Source organism: Mytilus californianus, unplaced genomic scaffold (assembly GCF_021869535.1).
Source record: "Mytilus californianus isolate M0D057914Y unplaced genomic scaffold, xbMytCali1.0.p SCAF_6, whole genome shotgun sequence".
In the NCBI taxonomy this organism is placed as follows: Eukaryota; Metazoa; Mollusca; class Bivalvia; order Mytilida; family Mytilidae; genus Mytilus; species Mytilus californianus.
Genome location: NW_026262712.1, coordinates 2,703,146 through 2,725,269, shown reverse-complemented (window position 1 = coordinate 2,725,269; position 22,124 = coordinate 2,703,146). Strand labels below are relative to the sequence as shown.

Below are 22,124 nucleotides of genomic sequence, written 5' to 3'. Positions count from 1 at the left end.
GGTCTGAAGATTACTCGACAGGTAGATCTAAATCTGTTTAACACTTTCGCCTGTATCAGTTTTGCTCTTACTGCTATAGTTTTTGAGATGAAAGCCAAAAACTTCATTTGACCCCTGTGTTCTATTTTTAGAAACTGCCGCCATGTCTTTGAATGGATCAAACCCCCGAATACAATCTATAAACTAGATACCCTAAGGAACATTCTATTAAAGTTTTTACGTATTTGGTCCAGTAGTTTCAGAGAAGAAGATTTTTGAAATTAGACTTTCACAAAAAGGGGTCAATTGACTATTTTGATCATGTTGACTTATTTGTAGATCTTACTTAGCTGAACATTTATTGCCATTTATACTTTCTCTCTATGTATTATAATATTAAAAAAAATAACCAAAAACAGTAATATTTAATAAAAATAAACTATTTCCAACAGTAACTCAACAATGGGTTGTCGAACTTGTCTGAAAATTTCATAACAGATTGATCATGACCCATGCATTTATCACTTTAACTCCTTTCACTTTTGCTCTAACTGCTGTAGTTTTTTTTAGATATAAGCTAAAAACTGCTTTTGTCCCGTATGTTCTAATTTAGCCAAGGCGGCCATGTATGTTGATGGATCAAAACTTCGGATACAATTTACAAATTAGATGCCCTAAGAAACATTCAGTTAAAGTTTGGAAGTATTTGGCCCAGTAGTTTCATAGAAGAAGGTTTTTGAAAAAGTAATAGACTTGCACGAAAAAATGTAAAAAAAATAAACGTTTCAAGGGCAATAACTCCTTTGGGAGTCAATTGACTATTTTGATCATTTGACTTATTTGTAGATCCTACTTAGCTGAACATTTTTGCCATTTACACTTTCTCTCTATCTATTATAATATTAAAGGTAATAACCAAAAACAGTAAAATTTCATAAAAATAAACTATTTCGGACAGTAACCCTACAATGGGTGGTCCAATTGGTCTGAAAATTTCATAGCAGATAGATTTTGACCTATTCATTACTTTAACTTCTGTCACTTTTGCTCTAACTGCTATAATTTTTTAGATAAAAGCCAAAAACTGCATTTGACCCCTATGTTCTATTTTTAGCCATGGCGGCCATGTTTGTTAATGGATTAAAACTTCGGATACAATTTATAAACCAGTTACCCTTAGAAACATTCAGTTAAAGTTTAAAAGTATTAGGCCCAGTAGTTTCAGAGAAGAAGATTGTTAAATGTTAGCAAACATGATGAACAAATTTTATTGTCTTTAAAGGGCAATAACTCCTTAAGCGGTCAATTGACAATTTTGGTCATACAAAAAATTTTTTGTAGATCTTACTTTGCTGAGCATTTTTGCTGTTTACACTTTATCTTTATCTTCAATAATATTCAAGATAATAACCAAAAACTGCAAAATTTCCTTAAAATTACCAATTTAGTGGCAGCAACCCAACAATGTGTTGTTCGGGTTCGTCTGCAAATTTCAGGGCTGTTAGATCTTGACCTATTGAACATTTTCAACCCATGTCAGATTTGCTCTAAAGCTTTAGCTTTTGAGATATAAGCCAAAAACTGCATTTGACCCCTATGTTCTATTTTTAGCCATGGCGGCCATGTTTGTTAGTGGATCAAAACTTCGGATACAATTTATAAACTAGATACCCTAAGGAACATTCAGATAAAATTTGAAGGTATTTGGCCCTGTAGTTTCAGAGGAGAAGATTCTTGAAATAGTTTACGACGACGACGGACGACAACGACGACGACGACGACAGACGACGGACGACAACGGACGACAACGGACGCCAAGTGATGGCATAAGCTCACATGTGGCCCTTCGGGCCCCGGTGAGCTAAAAACATAAAAAAAAAATATTAGACATTCAATCGTGTAGATTCAAGGTATCGATGGTGACACGTTCTTCCTTCCGACAGTCAAATTTGTGCTAAAAAAAACCTTAAAGAACGGCCATTTGCATTGGCTGTACTTTACATCACAAAATATTAATCCGATGCCCCTTGTTGAATAAATAGCACGTTTTGTGCATGATTTTGACATTCAACTCGTTCGCTATGTCCGTGTCTGTTGTGACGTTTAGGATTTCAATGTACGTAATCTATGTACTATATATACTGGTAAATTATTAAGTCAGGGATTTCGTTACCACAAATTACTTAAAACCTTTACTAAATTCTTCCATAGATATATAAAGATTTGGTTTTGAAGTCTAGTTGTACCTGTAGAAAACTTATTTCAAACGGGATAACACATCCTAATTTTTTACTGGGCTGCAGTTGTTTATCGAGCCCGGAAATTTAGATACGATCCGGGTAAACTTGTCGATCCTTAAAATAAACTTATTCTAAAAGGTTACCAGTTCAACACTGTAATTAGATCTTTGAATATTGTTTTATTGGTATTAATATTGATTTTGTTATCAGTAAATTAAAATCAAACTAAACATTATTTTCATATACATATGCACATCATGGCTCTACAGTCTGTCGATACCTGTATCTTGGAATTGCACAAGGTCATGTTTTTCTCTGACTGTTAATGACGTCTTTACACTAAATCCATTGGATGTTGGGTGTGTACTGACTGATATTTTAGTCTTAGATACATGATTGTTTTATTAGTTGTTATTGACTTTGAACTAGATTTCAGTAACTCCAAGTACTCTCAGATTTGTGTTTTGTGTATTTTTTTGTTATTTGTTTTAGGGATGTATAAATACCCTGTCAAGCCCAGCCTGTGTTTTTTGTTAGATATATTTCTGCTTTGTATCTATCTGATTAGTAAATATGAAAATAGGAAGATGTGGTATGAGTGCCAATGAGACAACTATCCACCAGAGACCAAATGACATAAAAGTTACAACTGATTTTTATAGTTTGCTCTTATTTTGTACTATTATATCACTGTAAAAGGTTAGGGAATGATGGCGCCGCACATTCTTTATATGCCTGTCCCAAGTTAGGAGCCTGTAGTTCATTAGTTGTCGTTGGTTCATGTCTGTCATATAATTTTTTTTCGTAAACTGTTTTGTTATAAATCAGGCCGTTAGTTTTCACAATTGAACTGTTTCGTATTTTCATGCCGGGGCCTTTTATAGCCGACTATACGATATGGGTTTTCTCTATGTTGAAGGCCGTACGGTTGCCTATAACTGCTTACATCCACTTTATTTTAACTGTGGTGGATATTTGTTTAATTGGCAATCATACAAGATCTCCTTATTTTTATATATTTACTCCTTATAAGGACGAAGATTCAATTTACTATAGGTCACAATTAATATGGTCTGCAACAATGAGCAAAATCTGAATCATTTAGTAAGCTACATACATGTATAAAAGGTTCCAACATAACAAACTGTAAAACAATGTTAAAAAGAATCATTGTTTAAAAAAATGTAAATTATACGATCGGACGCAAAAAAAGGTCTAGATTTATTTTCCCTTGTCTTTTTTTAGAACGCACGCAAGATACTATGCAGTGGCGGATCCAGGGGTGGGTTACGGGGGTTGGGACCCCCTTTTTTGGGGCGATAAATGCATTTGAATGGGGAAATATGGTGGGATTCCCCCCCCCTTTTAAAAATGGCTGGATCCGCCCCTGCTATCAGTGCTAAAATGCTGTCTACACAGTTGTTGATATAACCCTTGTTCAGTAACAGTCTACCAGAAATGTTCTCTGTTCATCTACAAGTCGATATACGATTGAATAATAGATATGGCTGTGTTTGCTCTAAATCTCTTCAAGTTATAAATTAAAAAATGTGGATATATTAAACAGAGGTATTGCAATATTGAAGTAACTAAGTTCGATTAACAAGAAGAAGCGGTATTACATTTATCAGGGAGTGTTCTACAACTGTAAAAATGTCTGTCGTTTATGAGAATGTAGTCGTTAGAGCACAGGTACAAGCTCAGAATTTTGTAAAATAAATAGTCTATATTAAAAAAAATCTCGTCTAGTACCTGTGCTTTAAATGCACACAGAAATAGACGAAAATAAAAGAACAGATTGAAAGACGGACGGACGGACAGACACACTGAATCCTATATATCACCCAAATAAGCGGTTTGTGTGCGTGGGAAAAAAGGGGGGTAGTAACAATACCGTGAAAAGATGGTTGTGTAATACTTAGCTTTATGAAGTTTCTGTAGACATAATCAGTTTATTCTATTATATGAGTGTGCCTTATAGTTTTTAAAATTATGTATCCGTTGATGTTAGTACTAGTATCTAGTATCCATTGCAACATTGCGATTGAGATATATGTATTAATCATTAATGCATAGTTGTGTTTTTGAAAGGAAATCTGATGCACAAATCAATTCTTTTCGAAATGCCAAAATTGTGGGATATATAATGTTTTTTCGAAGGAAATGAGGAAATGAGAACCCCCCCTCCCAGGACGTGTACCCCACCCCCTTTTTTCAATGATTTTTAATTTGTTATTGTCTTGAATTTGTATGAAACATCTTTTATCAATGAGGGCTAAAGTGACGTCAACTCTAGATATTCTTATTATTTTCATAGTAGGAATTATAAAAGCATAAACTGCATGCTTGAACCATTACGTTTTAGTCGATTGTTAGCCAACTAGTGAACCTTAATAATGAAGAAGATGTGGTGTGATTGCCAATGAGACAACTCTCCACCAGAGACCAAATGACATGACAACTATAGGTCACCGTATGGCCTTCAACAATGAGCAAAACCCATACCTTGTTCAGTTCATATTATAAAACTACATTAGCAACTTAACCAATTGTTTCATTTTAAGTTTAGGGGTTAATCACTCGTATTGACTAAACATTTAGATTAGCAAGAACATTTGAAGCAACAATAAACCAAATATAAATAGAATCATCACTTACCGCTCAACGTTTTACAGTTGTTCTACAAATAGGTCAGTAAATAGACTGTTATTTGTATTTTCAATATTTTTGAATGCATATTTAATTTACCTATAGAAATACCTTTAAAATGATATGTCATTAAATAGACTGGCTTGCTATTATTGATTTTTCTTGGCTATTTATAGCGAATTTTATGACGTTGAAGCATATATGGATGGTATTTTGCGATCTTCAAGGGTGTTAACGTTGTAACTTCTGTTAATTTTTAAATTCATTATTGAATTTTGAATTTTGAAAAAAAATTAATGGATGAACGTTAGCGCGGTTTTCCAAAGGAGTGCATTAACCGAACGGTTTTGTTTAGTTATATTGCACTAACCATTCCCGCCGTTCACGGTTTGTGATAGGAAAAGCAGAGAATGGGAGGAGCCTAGACCAGTGCATTAACTTCCATCTCAAAAGATGTTATTGCACTGTCTGGCTCTTCGTCAATGACCACAAAAATTCTCTTTAAATTTTAGATACAAAGCAAACAAATCAAAACATATATTTGGGGAGGTGGATTGGGAGCCGCGAAAGGATTGGGGGGGGTTAACCTAACCCTAAACTCTAACTCATAATTTATCCCTACACAAGTCAAACTTCTAAACCTTATCCATAATGATGATAACTATAACATGGTTCCTTAAACTTGAAGCAAATGAATATCCGAGGTAGCCACGAAAAGGAACTACATGTACGTCGTCTATAAAAGAAGGCAATATTATAAAAATTCTTTATCAAATCCTTTTTCAAATTTCTAGAAATAACAAACCATTGTTAAACATAAAAAGTTCACATGCAATATTAGAAGTATTCAATTTTTTTAAGGAAGACCATGACTGTCCTCATTTTTCTCCCTTTACTAGCGTCCACAGGGGCGGATCCAGCCATTTTCAAAAGGGGGATTCCCAACCCAGGATAAAAGGGGGGGGGTCCAACTATATGTCCCAATTCAAATACATTGATCGTCAAAAAAAATGGGAGGGGTTCCAACCCCCGGAACCCCCCTCCCCCTGGATCTGCCACTGGTCCAATGTATTTAAAAGTAGAAACTTAAAGTTAGACTGTTAGTTTTCTCATTTGAATTGTTTCATATTTTTCATGTCTGTGCTTCTTATTGCCGACTATACGGTATTGATTTTTCTCATTGTTGAAGGCCTTACGGTTGCCTATAATTGCTTACATCCACTTCATTCGAAATGTTGTTTAAGGAAGACCTGACTGTCCTCGTTTTTTCTCCCTTTCCTAGCGTCCAGTGTATTTAAAAGTAGAAACTTAAAGTTAGACCATAAGTTTTCTCATTTGAATTATTTCATATTTTTCATGTCGATGCTTCTTATAGCCGACTATACGGTATTGACTTTTACTCATTGTTGAAGGCCTTACGGTTGCCTATAATCGTTTACATCCACTTCATTTGAATTCTGGTGAATAGTTGTCTCATTGAAAATCATACTACATCTCCTTATCTTTATACATACAAAATAATTAATACTGCTTGAAGCCTGCTCTATCTAATTGAATATTATAAATGAGAAAAATAGACCGTGGCACAAACGGTAAAATAATTATCATAAAAAGGGGGAAAGTAAATGAAACGATAGAAGTAGACAAACGTCGTGTTTTGTATACTGTTGTTTGCCTTTTGATTGTTTTTCGTTTTTTGCCATGGTATTGTCAGTTTATTTTCGACTTAAGAGTTTAAATATCTCTTTGATACATCTGTCACCTCTCTTTTCCAAGGAACACTCAGTTATCTCCCATATGTGTTAAGAGGATTCGTCACAACTCGGCCGAGTAGCGGATTCACCCGAGGATTGCCGATTGCATATTTATACTGCCAAGTACAGCGATAGTAAACAATGACCATTGTGTTTGTTCGTATGTTTGTTCGTGTATTCGTTCATCCATTCATTCATTCCTCTGTCGTTTTTATACGAATACATTTTAAGATACACCAATATTAATCGAAGAATAGTTTTGTATGGCGTTTAATTACGGTATGACTACATGTATGTATATTTTCTGAAAAGGATTGTGTTTTGTGCAACACTAATTGCATCTGTCCCTAATAAAATATGTTCTGGAGAAATAAAAACTTAATGTTGGTTACCTTTAAATAACTTTTTTCTGGAATTTATGTAGAGTGGACATTCTAAGAAAAAAAACGAATCTTCTAACGGACAACCCCAAGCACAGCTCGGGTCAATTTACCAAATTAAATCTTTATAGATCATCTTTTAAGGGACTACATCTGTTTGTAAATTTTTAGTAACTAAATATTCCATTACTGGAAATAGGAGAGAAAACATATTGCACACAAAATTATAATATTTAGGTACCAAAAAGGAGAACTTATTTCTCCGAATAGTAGTTTTAAAATTTGGAGATGACTGAATAGATCTGATATCTAACACTACTAGAATCAATGCACGAATTGAAGAATGGAAACAATCTATTCTGGAACATTATTAGTATGTCGCTTATGAAATAAACATAATTTACGTCTGCTTCTTCTAGAACTTAAACTTTCCCACCCAGTTTAAAAACAATCGTGATTCTTTAAATTGCTTGAAAATTGTGGAAGTTCAAAAATACTTGTTGCTGCCTCAAGCTACAAGCGGTCAATCTTTTCCCCAGAATCTTTTATACACCACCCATCCCATAGCTCTCACGCATATTCTAAAAGTGGCAGTATGTATGCAACATAATATATATCTTATTTGGACTGTTTCTGTTAAAAATAAGCATGATTATTTTTTGTTAATAAAGATTTGTTTAGCGGCACTATCATGGTAAATAGAATGATCTGTATGAACTGACCACTTACAGAAATTGTTGCTAAAATTCGTAAAAATATGTATTTCTAAAGAGTCAACAATTTAAGCAAGTATTGTTCCTAATCCTGGGTATTTATAAGGCTTTCAACTACCTTTAAGTAACTGCGAGTAATCTTACGTCGTCATTGCATGTCTTTATTAGGCTTTCAAATAGCTTTCAGTAACTGCGAGTAATTTTACGCCCTCACTACGTGTCTATGATGGGCTTTGAACAAGCTTTCAGTAACTGCGAGTAATCGTACGCCCTCACTACGTGTCTTTAATGGGTTTTGAACTAGCTTTCAGTTACTGCGAGTAATCTTACGCCCTCACAACGTGTTATGATTGGCTTTGAACAAGCTTTCAGTAACTGCGAGTAATCTTACGCCCTCACTACGTATCTTTACTAGGCTTTGAACTAGCTTTCAGTTACTGCGAGTAATCTTAAGTCGTCACTACGTGTCTTTTGTCTTTTTGTCTTTTTGTTTTTGTTATTTGTTTTTTGTTTTTTCTGCTAAGCACGGTTCAACCGATCTAAGTGAGCCACGTCAGGTCCAACTGATTTTTACACTTTGTTTTTATGTTTTGTTATAACACCACTATTCCACTTTAAGATAGGTTAAGGTTAAGAGATCTTCGAGATTTCAAAATGGTCGTGAGAAATCAAAGAATTTCACAATTATGACTGCACATGCCTAATTGTAACTGCATGGAAGCCGAAAACTTGAAATCAAGTTGATATCGGGACGAGTCGACCCTAAGGCAAGTCGCAAACTAATTTTGAAAATATAACTTGCTCAAGACAAGTTGCCTATGCAAGAGATATGACTTTCAATTGTGATAATTACTACAATACTCTACAAAGACTGTTTTACAAAAATTTTAAGTTTTGGTTTCTAAATTCCAAAAACAATAAATAGAGACATTTTATAGTATTTGTGGCATTGTCAGATGGTACAACTAGATCAACAGCAACTATTCTTTAGCCAGGACTGGCATCTGTGAACTGTTGAGCAACTTTGTATGAAACGTGTTTAAGCATTGGGCATATAAAAATAATGGTCAAGTTAAAGAACCTTTATTATCTCCTTTCATACCCCATGCCCCCACATTATTACTGGACAAACAAAATCTCACCAGTATACCCTTAGTATCTGCAAAGTTTCATGAAATTATGTAGTGTGGTTTCAGAGAAGTTGCGATGCAACTATTGCTAAAACCAAAACAACAAAAATACCGAACTCCAAGTAAGCCAAAATTATATCTAAGTTCAAAGGGGCATAACTCATACAAGAAAAGCCCATATTTTCCTGTCGATATGCACATCTACATAGTATGTTCTTAGTATTTACTAAGTTTCTTAAAATTCTTTTGTGTGGTTTCAGAGGAGTTGTGATGACAAACTTTTGTAGCAGTAGTGTATTCTAGTAAATTCTAAGTTTAAAGGGGCATATATATATATATAACTCCTATAAGAATGAGGGGCCTGATGGGTTATTTTCGTTCTTCGTGATCGGCGCATTTTCGCTATCGTGATCCGTTTTTCTACAGATTTATTTTTTTTTTATATTTTCGTGATCCGTGATCATGGAAATTAATTTTCTGTGAATCGTGATTGACAAGAAAAATCAACTCGTGAATCGTGATGAGATCCCCCCCCCCCCCCCCATCAGGCCCCTCAAGAATATTGAATAATAACTTCCTGTGGATATACACATCTACAAAGTATACGTCCGTATTATCCATGTTATCTCAAGAGTTTCATGAATTATGTTTCAGAGAAGTTGCGATGATAAGAACAGAACTGACTGGCAGAATAACTACCATATTGTTTTTGAGACGGATCTTAAATATCTTAAAAAAACACAAACTTTTTCAGCTAATCAGGAGTTTTGTCATGTAAGATTTTATATAGTACTAGAATTAGTTTATGATATGAAATTCTCGGAAACTTAACCAATTTAATGTCAAAACACTTCATTATCACCAAAATTTAACTTTTAAGTCAAAGTATTTCTAGATTTTTGCAAAAATAAACAACCTTGAGCTAATAGTTTTTGAAATTTGATTAATTTGCGCTTTCCAAATTAAGTGGTGATCTATTTTAATTCCTAATACCTTTCGTGTATTCACTATTTGAATAATTTTATTATAATAACAAACATTTATTTTCTTGTCCAATATACTTTCCTCTGGGGAGTACCTATTAGCATATTTGTGGTGTTTGTTAGATTTATTCATGCAAGTTATTCTTATTACACAAAATGTTCACCAAACAGGGATCATTATCTAAATTATTTTCGATAGAATAGATCCTATTACTAGCACAGCACATAATATCTCCAACACAAATCCTCTGTGTTCATAAAGAAAGCTAAGATTCAAACCAACGAAATGAAAAATTTGAGATCTCGTAGCATCTCAAATTTTGACAGAGCATAATTTATGATCCACCATAATTTATGATCCACCATTTCAAAACCTTTCTTTAGATCTAAAAATTTACAGCCAATTATTTACATTACCATAATCGATAATTTTGAACCAATGGTCTATTTAATTGGTAAGGGCTGTATGGCATGAGTGCTTTGAGCGAAAGCCGGATTGTGATTCGTGTAGTAACCTATATTTTGATAAGTATTTTAAAATGAAATATAATTGAAAAGCAACATGTTTCTCAAAATGTTAGAGAGCACAGGTGCCAGTGTACATTTTTTGTAGATAAAAAAAAACCCATTTGTGTGTTGATTTACGCATATCTGTGTGCTATGAGGTGCCGGGGTCTTGAATGTCTCATAGTCAACAATGTCCAATAGGCTAGGCGGCAGTAATTCATTCCAGTTTGTGATGGATCTTACGAAGAAGCTATGTTTTCGTTGGTCAGTACTTGATCCTAATCTGACAAATCGTCTTTTATGGAACTAACGAGCCAGTCTTGCTGGTGTCATCAAGTATTCTGAAATTGGGATTGAAATTAGTTGGTTGATTACCGGCTTTGTGAAAAAGGAGTAGACGTGATGTTTTTCGTCTCTCCAGTAATTGTGGTAGTTTTGGGTCCTCTAATAAAACAGTCGGTTACCATATGCCTGGCCAGTCTCGAGAATACTAATGCTTGATCAATATGGCTGCTCTCCTTTGGACCATTTCCAATTTTTGTACATATTTTTGGAGATGTGGGTCCCAGACACTGCTAGCCTAATCATAAAGTTGGTATTACTAGTGTTATATATGCCTGACGTTTTATATCCACTCACAGGCATGACATTTACCAAGATTACGTCATATACAGCCTGATGTTTTGTCTTCCTTTGCACATTGTAAAACCTCTGAATAACTTGATCTGACATATTTATTTGTGTGACATGCACAACTTTTGTCGCATCATGACATTTTAAATGGGTTCGTGTGTTTTTAATTTTTTAACAAGTGAAACTATTCCCAAACACGATATCCGAAGTTGGTGCGCCACTATTAACATGATTAACTTTAGGAGAAAATACCTGAAACTGAACTATTAGACGGTGGACGAGGTTTTTTGGGGCGAATTGTCCAGCATTCGTTTGGCTGACCTTCATAAAAATATGGCAACAAAAACCAAAACAAATATTATTAAATGAAATACCTCCTTATATTAACAAAAATAATCATTTTATGTTTGTACAGAAAATAAAACTAATTATTATAACACTTGTTACAGGTAATTCTAATCCATATATCATGATATGTTTTATAAATCAACACTTTATTATATCAGAATCTACTTCCGCCGGTAACCCACGCGCAAGGAAAACGTTTTCTATTCATTTCTACGAGTTGCACTATAAATATAAAGAAATGGTGACAGTAGAACAAATGTATAAAGACTTTGGTGTCTTGGCAGAGGCTAAAGACAAAGCCGGAGAGGTATAGCGTTCTGAATCACTTTTAAAATTTACATTTTGAATTTTTCAACAACACTTCATTTTCACCAAAATTTTATGAAGATGCAAAAAATATGATCTTGATTCATCTCCTTTTCAATAAATAAAAGATCTAATATCTCCTTATTGGGATACATGCTCACACATTTTAAACATGCTGTCCATGAAAAGTCTTGTTGTTTAACTGGAGATATAAACAGTAAAACTCTAACTGGTTTAAGTTAGGGAAGAGTTCAACCCCTTTTTGGATTCTGAGTGGTGAGCAATTTTCTGATTTGGCTGCCTCAGAATCCCTTATCAAGTCTATTCGAGCAACTACCTCACCTTGAACTGGCACCAATATCTCTTGGAGGCATAACTTATTAGCATGGTAATTAAAGGGGCACTAGCTGTCAAATTCATGTTCACTGATTTGACTCAAATTCTCATATTTAATTCATAACAATGAAAAACATTTATCCAAAATATAAAAAGTCTAAAATAAACAATTTACAGGGCATGGGCTCTAGAATATGTAACTTTTTATGTGTATTTTAGTCTAGACACCATCTAATTAACTATCGAGTTGACCTCCGATGGTTATATAAGCGAATATAAATAGAAAGTGAACTCGTGCAATTGGATTTTTATAGGTCTGTTTAATTTCATATTATAGATTAAAAATATGTTAATCATCGTTTTTACCTGTATAAGAATGATGTTTTGTGGATCCAATCAGTCAATCAAATGATTTACCTTTGTTTCACTTTCAATGTTGACATTGTTTTCCTTTAAATAACTCAACATGCACAATTCATGTGTTATCCATTGCTAGCTAAGGGGTTAAATTGAAGTTCACATGAATACTGATTCAATGAGGTCGAATTATTCACTTGCAAGTGAATAATTCATCATCAATGTTTCTTAGCTTATTTTGACAAAATTGAACCATACTGGCCGCTAATAGCGAATTATTATTTCACTATTCCACTTTCATAAATGATTGAACTAAAAAAATCATATTTTCAGGGCTCACACTACTTCAGAATCATAGGGAGAAGTGACTTCTCTTTTTGAAACTTATAGGGAGAAGTGGTGAGATTTGAAAGAGAAGTGCTCCTTCGCGCGCTGTGCTACAATGTTTTGATTTTACTATAGTATAAAGGGTCGTATGTAAATAATGTTCTTTTTATATTGTTCAATTCATATCTGGGTATACAATTAAATTAACAGTTCAAATTCAAAGTTTAGGTTCTTGAGAAACTACCAACTAAATATCTAGCACTAAAAAGAATTTTTTTTATGTCAAAAAGGTAAAGAAATTATAATATATGAATTACAATTCAATTAAAAACTATCTTGTTTATCATGTTTATGAAATTCAGTGTTTCTCATCAAAAGATATACAAAGTTAAGCTGGGCCATAATATATTGATATTAGTAGTTAAGCAACTTTAATCAATATTTTGAAACAATCCATATAAATAATGTTCTTTTTATATTGTTCAATTCATATCTGGGTATACAATTAAATTAACAGTTCAAATTCAAAGTTGTTTAAGTTTAGGTTCTTGAGAAACTACCAACTAAATATCTAGCACTAAAAAGAATTTTTTTTATGTCAAAAAGGTAAAGAAATTATAATATATGAATTACAATTCAATTAAAAACTATCTTGTTTATCATGTTTATGAAATTCAGTGTTTCTCATCAAAAGATATACAAAGTTAAGCTGGGCCATAATATATTGATATTAGTAGTTAAGCAACTTTAATCAATATTTTGAAACAATCCATATAAATTATATGGAATTATATACATTAATCAATTAGATTTAACCAAAAGTCTGTTAATGTGTGTGGAATGCTAAATTTTTCCTTTTGGGATCAATATTCTTCTGTCAGCTGTTCCATTCATGCGTCCGTAGTTATTATTGTAAAAATTCGGATTTCGGTCATAGCTGGTCCGGTTCCGATCCGTAGTTAGTAAAAGGTTAATGGCGGACGAAGGAAATTTACAAAAATAAACGATGTTTGACAAGCTATTTGGAAAGGAATATGACGTTTTTAATGCAATAAATGGATTAAACATTTACTGGAGGCAACTTTTATCACTTTCAAATGAAGTAACAAACTTATTTTGCCGCCGAAAGTTAGATTGATGTACGCTCTCTGAGTAACAAGTACCGGAAGTGCATGCAGTGATAAAAAGTTGTCTTTTTATTAAATAACCTACTACACAATGTAAAGTCAATGCTTTAACCTCTTTTCTTAAGAAAATGAATCGTTTATGTCGGAATTTCTTTAATAATCAATAAAAAATTGATGTTTTATCATGTTTATCAACTTGGTAAAAATTGAAAATGTCCGATGACGAAAGCGACTGAAAGCGAGTATTGTAAACAACAGGGCGACTTGTTTTCGCTTTTGAGGGTCGGGCAAAGCGAAGTGACGGACGGGAAAGCGACTTCTTCTCCCTAGTCGCCTGGTAGCGTGAGCCCTGATTTTAGATTTTTTATACATTGTCTTTCTCGTAGCTAGTGCCCCTTTAAGAGGTCCTTCAGACTCAGGATTAGCATATTATACATTGTACATGAGGGGCAGTATTTTTACTGGAAAAGCATTTCTAAACCAAATTAGTGCAAAATGGCATAAAAACCTGGATCTCTTTGAAATGAAATTTCTGTAAAAAATTCATGACCAAAACTCTAAATTCCCCATTTCGATCATTCAGATTTCAGTTTAGGTGAAGAAAAATATGACTGTTTTCAGGACTCTTGTATTTGTGTGATTTTGCAATAAAAGCAATTGAAACCTAATTCTAATTCAAATTACAATTGCAGCATTCTGTAATGAAGCACAGAAGTATGCAATTCACATGATTGATTCCTTAATTGAAACATTTCTCAATATGTGACATTTTAGAAAAAATCGTCTACGTTTTCCTATCTTCCGTTGATGAAAATACACTGGAAGAAAAGAACCCATGGCTAAATAAAATCGAAAAGGGGGATCTCATTTATATACTGCTCCAGATGAATGTAAGTCTACCGCAAGCCACTGGGACAACAAAGTTACAACATGTACAAGTGTTTGGGGCCACGAAGGGACCCCAACAATTCAGCTGGCAGCAGTGACAAGACAAAATGAGAGCGCTGAACATATGGATATCATCAATAAAAATCAGTTACTGCCCCTCTAGTAACACCAGTTTATATAAATTGACAGAAAATACAAAACTGGCGGAACAATTGCAACAAACCAGACACAAGTAAAAAAAAAATGCTCAGCAGTGATTAAACCAAATAAAACCGCTATCACTTAAATACTTGAAAGAAACATATTTCAGATAACAGTGGATAAACATCTTTGTTTGATATGATTACATTATGACATGCTTTTATTCAATATTTAATTTAGATAATGAAAAAAACAAATACATTCATGAGCTTGGTGGTGTAGTGGTGAAAAACCCAATTTGATATTTGCTTGAGGGGTGAATTGAAATAAATATTGCAATTAGAAAAAATATTTCACTCAATTATATCAAAATTGTTGGGTAAAAACCCCAATTTGTGAATTGCTATCTGTATTATGTAATTAATAAAAACTTTTTTTTTCAGCATGAGCAGGAATACTTGAACTTCATCAATGCTGTTAAGGGAGGTCCAGGAGAGAAAAGATTAGCATCACAGTTTATTGCCAGATTTTTCAAACATTTCCCATCACTAGCCAACCAAGCTATCAATGCGTTGTTTGATCTGTGTGAAGACGATGATGTCATGGTATGTTACATCTCATCTGTGCTAGATAGGATAAACTCTACACGCAGTCAGGGATATAACTATATAGGGTTATTAGAGAAAAATAACATACATTTGTTATTGTGGACTAAAAAATGAAAGAACTGTGATAACATGTGTATGTTACATGTTTCAAAGGGCTAATATATACATCATTTGTTTGGTTAAAATGTATACAAGTTCTATTGATATAACTATTGTCCTTATGTATACTAAACTATCAGTCAGGGGAACTACTCAAATAAGTGATTTATAAAATCACTTATTTAAGAAGCAAATTCGAAATTTTGTCACAAATTGTGATTTTGTAGTTTTACCAAAATTTTAAACATATATAGGTTTAGATTATATCTTATTATTAGTAAAATTGAAAAAAAAAATGAACCTTTTTCTTCTTTTAAATAGCAAGGTTTATGCAATCATTTAGCTGTAAATTTTATATTTGTTGAAAAAATGCTATAATGAAGGCTTTACATAATGAAGTGATACTTTCTTAACAGATTTTTCCCAGCAGTGGGAGTAATTTTCCTGTAAAATTCAAGGTTTCATCTTACAGATTATGTAATAAAATTTTACTGTTCGCGATCAAAATTTCAATGTTGGGGGGGGGGGGTGTTGAAATTAGTAGGGGTAATTAAAATAATAATACTTAAAGAAGTGATTTTTTGGAAGAAAATAGAGGTATGATACTTAAACAAATGATTTTCATGTCATTATCCCAGATTCAGTACAAGGTCATCACCTGACATGACCGGTTATCCTATCAACACAGATGATGGTTCTGGATTATTAGTATTGTATATTTAATTAAAGCTACAATAAAATAAAATCACTTAGTCTAGTGATTTATTTATTTATTTATTTATTTGTACTACTTAAATAGGTGATTATTAAAGAAAGACAACTCTTACTTCCAACATTTGTGAACAAAATGTTACTTGAATCAGTGATTTAAAAATCATTCATTTAAGTAAGTCCCCTGACTGACTATAGAAAGATATAACAGTTCCTAGTTTGCCAATCATGCATAGTACACCTATGTTATTACAGAAAAAATGTGTTTGTAATAACTAAGGCCACATTTAAAAATATGTTTGTTTCCCCCTCTCCCGACCCTGGATTTCACAGGTGGGTAGGTAGGTAGGTCAAAAGTTTTTTTTTCTTCAGCAGTATTCAATGTATATAGTAAATTTCAATGACCACATACAAAGAAACCTTAAACAACAAGGTTAGCTCTTCTTCTATTAAAAGTCGAAAATTTGTGGTTTGACAGTACAATTCAAATAAAGAGTACTCTTAAATGCATGCATTAAACATGCAATATGATGTTATATCTTTTCAAACATGGACGTCCCCTGAATAGCATTATTTTTTGTACATGGTCATAGATATTTACAATAAATCGTCTCAAAACATCAAATTATCATCGATGGTCATTGGACCTTTCAAACTATAACCATTCTCAACTTCTTTATGAAGCAAACAGCATACAAGATTCAACATGTCCATCACTGCTCTGAACCACATACTCATGTTTAAACAGCGGAGTAGACTGGATCAAGTGAGGAAAGTATCTTGCTCAAGGTTTATTGCCGGTGACAGGAGTTGAACCCACAACCCTTCAGTCACAAGTCTGGCATCTTACTGTTGGTTCACATGCCCATGACAGAGTTGCCAAATAATATATGGTTTTATCTTTATGGTACTAAGAATGCTAAGGAAGTACATAAAAACAGGTTTGCAAAGAAATTTGCTGTATCCCAAAAAACATTGAGCAGGGGTTCCCCCCATTTTTAAGCTTTTACCCACCAACCCAGGACTGTCTAATGCAACAAAAAAAAAACAAAGAGAAGATGGGAGAAGGTTCCCCTTATCCTAAAGGAACAATTCCTCTCTTTGAGAAATGATTTTGTTTCAATTAACCTACCTGAAATTTGCTACTGATTTATCAATGAATTTGGATTTTTTTTAGAATTACATTCCTCCGACAGCTGTTTTGCCAGACAAGCTTTGTCTGCCAAAACAGCCTTCGGACGTCAGAGTAATATCGGACTACTCTGGTTAAAATAAAGTTTAATATTTTAATGTTCTGTCAGATTCCTCTACATTTCTGATGAGTTCATTCATATTCCGCTTAAATGTCAGAAACACTTGTAGTAAAAGTGTCAGTTTTGTGGAAACGCAGAGTGTCTCATATACAAATGTATTAAATTTCATGTCTTTAATGACTAATATAAAAAAAAAGATGTGGTATGATTGCCAATGAGACAACTCCCCACAAGGGACCAAATGACACAGAAATTAACAACTATAGGTCACCGTATGGCCTTCAACAATGAGCAAAGCCCATACCGCACAGTCAGCTATAAAAGGCCCCGAAATGACAATGTAAAACAGTTCAAACGAGAAAACTAACGGCCTAATTTATGTACAAAAAATGAACGAATAACAATTATGTAACACATAAACAAACAACAACCACTGAATTACAGGCTCCTGGCTTGGGACAGGCACATACATACAGAATGTGGCGGTGTTAAACATGTTGGCGGGATCCCAACCCTTTCCCTAACCTGGGACAGTGGTGTAACAGTACAACATAAGAACGAACTATAAAAATCAGTTGAAAGTTACTCAACTCTTCAGATAGATAAAAATACAAATAATACAAATACAAGTGGACGTGGCAGGGTACTTGTACATCCAAACAACAAAAAGACACTAAGTACAGATCTGAGAGTACTCACGGTTACTGACAACAGCTAGTTCAAAGCCACTAACAACCAATAAAAAAAATCATGCATCTTAGACTAAATTATCAATCCGTACATATCCAACATCCAATGGATTTAGTGTAAAGACGTCATAAACAGTCTGGGAAAAACATGACCTTGTGCAATGCCAAGATACAGGTATCGACAATTGTAGATCCATGAATGTGTATATGTATATAACAATAATATTTAGTTTGCTTTTAATTTACTGATAACAAAATCAATATTAGTACCAATAAAAACAATATTTAATGATCTAATTACAGTGTTGAATTGGTAACCTTTTAGAATAAGTTTATTTAAAGGATCCTTGTTAAGCCTTGTTATTACATGTACAGCTAAGTTTATACCTTAAAAGCCTTGTCTCATTGATTTACCATGGTTGATGAAAAATGTATTAATTCAATTGGAAAATTAGTTATCAAGGCTATGTTTTTAGTTTCTAAGCAAAGCTTCAAGAGTTCCCTAGAGAATACTAAAAATTAAAATATTTATGATTTGATTTACAAATAACAATCAAATGTTACTACAGATTTAGAAAATTTAAGGATTAAAGAGTAGACAACTCATGAAAGTATCTGTAATAACACATGCAAGATATTTTCTCTAATAACCCTATAGAGTTATATCCCTGACTGACATGTATCTATTGTTTTTCCATATTTTTGTTTTTATGAATATGATTATCAGGTGAAATTGTAATATATGTCTGCTAAACTCTGCTTCCTGTCTCCAATCATGCATTATGAAATAGGGTCAGTCTGTCAGGATTTTATTATACCCCATGGAACAAAGCTGTCATCTCAACTCCTCTGAAACCACATACATGTAACAGAATTTCATGAAGCTATGTAGATAATTATGTCATATATGTACTATGTAGATGTGCATATTGACAGAAAATTATGATTCAGCTTTTTTTTCTAGGAGTAATGCCCCTTAAGCTTTGAACTCAGAATTTGACCTAAATATACTACTGTAAAGAAATTTTTATCAGTCTCGGAACTCAAGGAATCTGGTGAACTTTGTTTACCCATGGGGACAATATGGGGGTGTGGGGTATGTGTGTGTGCTCTCAAAGATTCTTTAATTAAATTGTTTAATTATTTTTTTTGCATATTAACTAAACCTGAAAAATCACATGTTTTTTATTTTTGAGTTTGATCCTGTTGTATACTTGCATCCTGTAATTTACACATGCCTTTCGATATGTTTTTTTCATTTTCCATGTTTTGACTAGTTCAACACTTGATATACGTTGGTTATATATATATATATGTCAAATAAGACAAAGATTTTTGCTGGAATCATTTTTTGGAAAGGCCATTAAATGTTATAAGAGTCGAACATCAAACTTAGGGCCCAAAGTGCCAAGAGAGCTTTTCTTGTCTCTTGGTGTCTGTCGGCATCATTGTCATCCGTTACAAAAATCTTCTTGTCTGAAACTACTGGGCCGAATATAACCAAACTTGATCAGCATTGGTGTATTTAGTTTAAAAATTGTGTCCAATGACCCAACTTGCCAGCCTACATGGTTAAAAATAGAATATATATATTTAATGCAAGTTTTGTCTTATTATCTTGAAAATCACTACAGAAAGAGAATATCTGACAGGCGCAAAATGTTTAGAATGATGAGATCTAACTAATGATTATTGACATCAAAACTGTCAGACAACTTCTTATAGAAGTTATTGCCCTTAAACGTTGAATTTTACCATTTATTTCATTTTTGTCTAGATATTATCTTGAAAACTATAATAGATAGATAGAAATTTAAAGGTTTTAATTGACTAGAATTGTTAGTTTTTCCTGGTAGTTCTATCTGGACACTCCAGCTTCCTCCACCAATAAAAAGTGACCACCATGAAATAGCCTATAGTGCTGAAAGGAAGGTTAAACATCAATCAATCAATATATTTTAATCGGATAGCATTGCAGCTTCTCAATTGTTTGAAATGAAAATAACATCATGTCATTGATTGAATCTTCCTTGTTCAGGACATTGTTAGCACACCAAAATGTTTCTGTGTATGCTTTTGAAATTATACCTAGAATGCATTACTGTAAATTCAGAAATTATTGCGATGTTTTTATTAATGGGAATAATGCGCATGATACGATTGGGTGAGTATAGTAATGATAAGAATGTGCATTCTGATAACCGAAATATAGACATGAATGCCCTTTTTACGAAATCGCAATATAAATAAAACTTGAATTTTTGTCCATTCTTCAAAAATTGCAATGATAAATGCACACAATGATTTCTGAATTTACAGTATATTTAAAAGTTAACAGTATTTAAGGAATGACTAATACTTTTTCTGTCTATGAAGAAATAACATCAAAAATGTGGTGCACACTGAATAACCCGTGTAGCGGGTTATTTTAAAGTGTGCACCACATTTTTTATGTTATTTCGAATAGACAGAAAAAATATTACAGTCATTTCTTATAATTTAATTCTAAATTCCATTTTAAACCGGAGTAAACCATGAAAAAACGTTGATGACGTCACGGTCACATTACAAAATTATGTCTATGAGCTGATAAACAAAACAAGGTCAGCCAATCAGAAGACGCGTTACATCCAAAGTTTACAGTATATGAGGATAATGTTAATAAGATACATATTTTAGAGTAACATGAGTAATGAAATGATAGATACATGTATATGAACATTACAGATCCGCAAACAAGCAATTAAAGATTTACCAACCCTGTGTAAGAATTCTGCTAGTAATGTACCAAAGATTGCCGAGGCTTTAACACAACTACTGGGATGTGATGATACAACAGAACTTAGTCTCATACAGTCATCACTTATCAACTTAATGGCAGTTAGCTGTAAAGGTTGGTATTTTTAATTCAGAAAGTTGTTTCCTATATATATGAAAATAAGAAGATGGGGGATGAAAGACAACTCTCCACCAGCATGACCAGAGATCAAATGACATAGAAGTTCACAACTGTAGATCACAGTACGGCCTTCAACAATGAGAAAAACACATACAGCATAGTTAGCTATAAAAGGTCCTGCAATGACAAATGTAATTCAATTCAAAGGAGAAGACTAACGGCCTGATTTATGTACAAAACAATGAATAAAAAAAACAAACATGACAGTCTGTGCCAAACTGTTATAGGGTTTGTCAGACCGAAAAAGAAATTTTACGATTTCTACTGTATTACTTTTCATGATTGTTTCGCATTTTAATATTTCATCTAATAAAACCCTATCAAATTAGAGGGGGGAAATTTCCAGCCCTTAATTGGTCATTTTACAAAGATATTTAAGTATTTTGATTAATAGACAAGATAGAAAATTCATTAGAGGCAGTTTTATTTCATTTAAGGATCAAAGATTATAATGTCCGTTTTATTTGATACATATAAGGCCATAAAAAGAATATGTTTGCTTGCCCTTACCCAGAAAATAACTGCCTTCTCAAATCTTTTATTGTCCGGATGTAAAAAAGTTTTTTTTTAATCAGATAGGCATTAAGACTAAAAACATCTGACACTTCAATTTCTCTATGCAAAAAAAAAAAGAAAATGCCTACCTACCTACCCACTGTCTCTACCTTTGGGTAGGGTTTGGGCAAACCAAAATATTTTTAAGTGTGGCCTAAAAGATGTGGTATATGTATGATTGCCATTGACACAACTCTCTTCCAGAGACCAATTGATATAGATGCATTTAAGCAAATATAGGTCTTCAACAGCCTTTAACAATGAGCAAAAGCCATATGCATACCAATAAAAGGACATAACAAATGCAAAACGATTCAAACGAAAATAAAAAATGACCTGCTTTAAATGTTTGATTTAATGGCTCTACTCTACATTGATATTGCCAGTAAAGTTTTTGCAATTTAAAAATACAATGTAACTTTAAGTATACATTTCCCAGTTGATGTGATGTG

The 22,124-nt window shown here is 33.2% G+C and overlaps 2 protein-coding genes across 11 annotated transcripts in view; one reads left to right on the top strand and one right to left on the bottom strand.

Annotated features, from left to right (window-relative positions):
* Nucleotides 1-4,940, bottom strand: part of LOC127705245 (phospholipid scramblase 1-like) — a 29,898-nt gene extending 24,958 nt beyond the window's left edge. For all 10 annotated transcript variants that reach the window (XR_007983755.1, XR_007983756.1, XR_007983754.1 and 7 more), the window contains exon 1: nucleotides 4,878-4,940. The gene's annotated coding sequence lies outside the window, so the exon portion shown is untranslated. The remainder of the gene's footprint in view (nucleotides 1-4,877) is intronic.
* A 6,542-nt stretch (nucleotides 4,941-11,482) lies between these two features.
* Nucleotides 11,483-22,124, top strand: part of LOC127705239 (apoptosis inhibitor 5-like) — a 58,013-nt gene continuing 47,371 nt past the window's right edge. Inside the window, exons 1-3 of the mRNA XM_052209577.1 lie at nucleotides 11,483-11,623; nucleotides 15,242-15,403; nucleotides 20,886-21,051. Coding sequence (XP_052065537.1) covers nucleotides 11,555-11,623; nucleotides 15,242-15,403; nucleotides 20,886-21,051 — 397 coding nt within the window. The 5' untranslated portion in view covers nucleotides 11,483-11,554. The remainder of the gene's footprint in view (nucleotides 11,624-15,241; nucleotides 15,404-20,885; nucleotides 21,052-22,124) is intronic.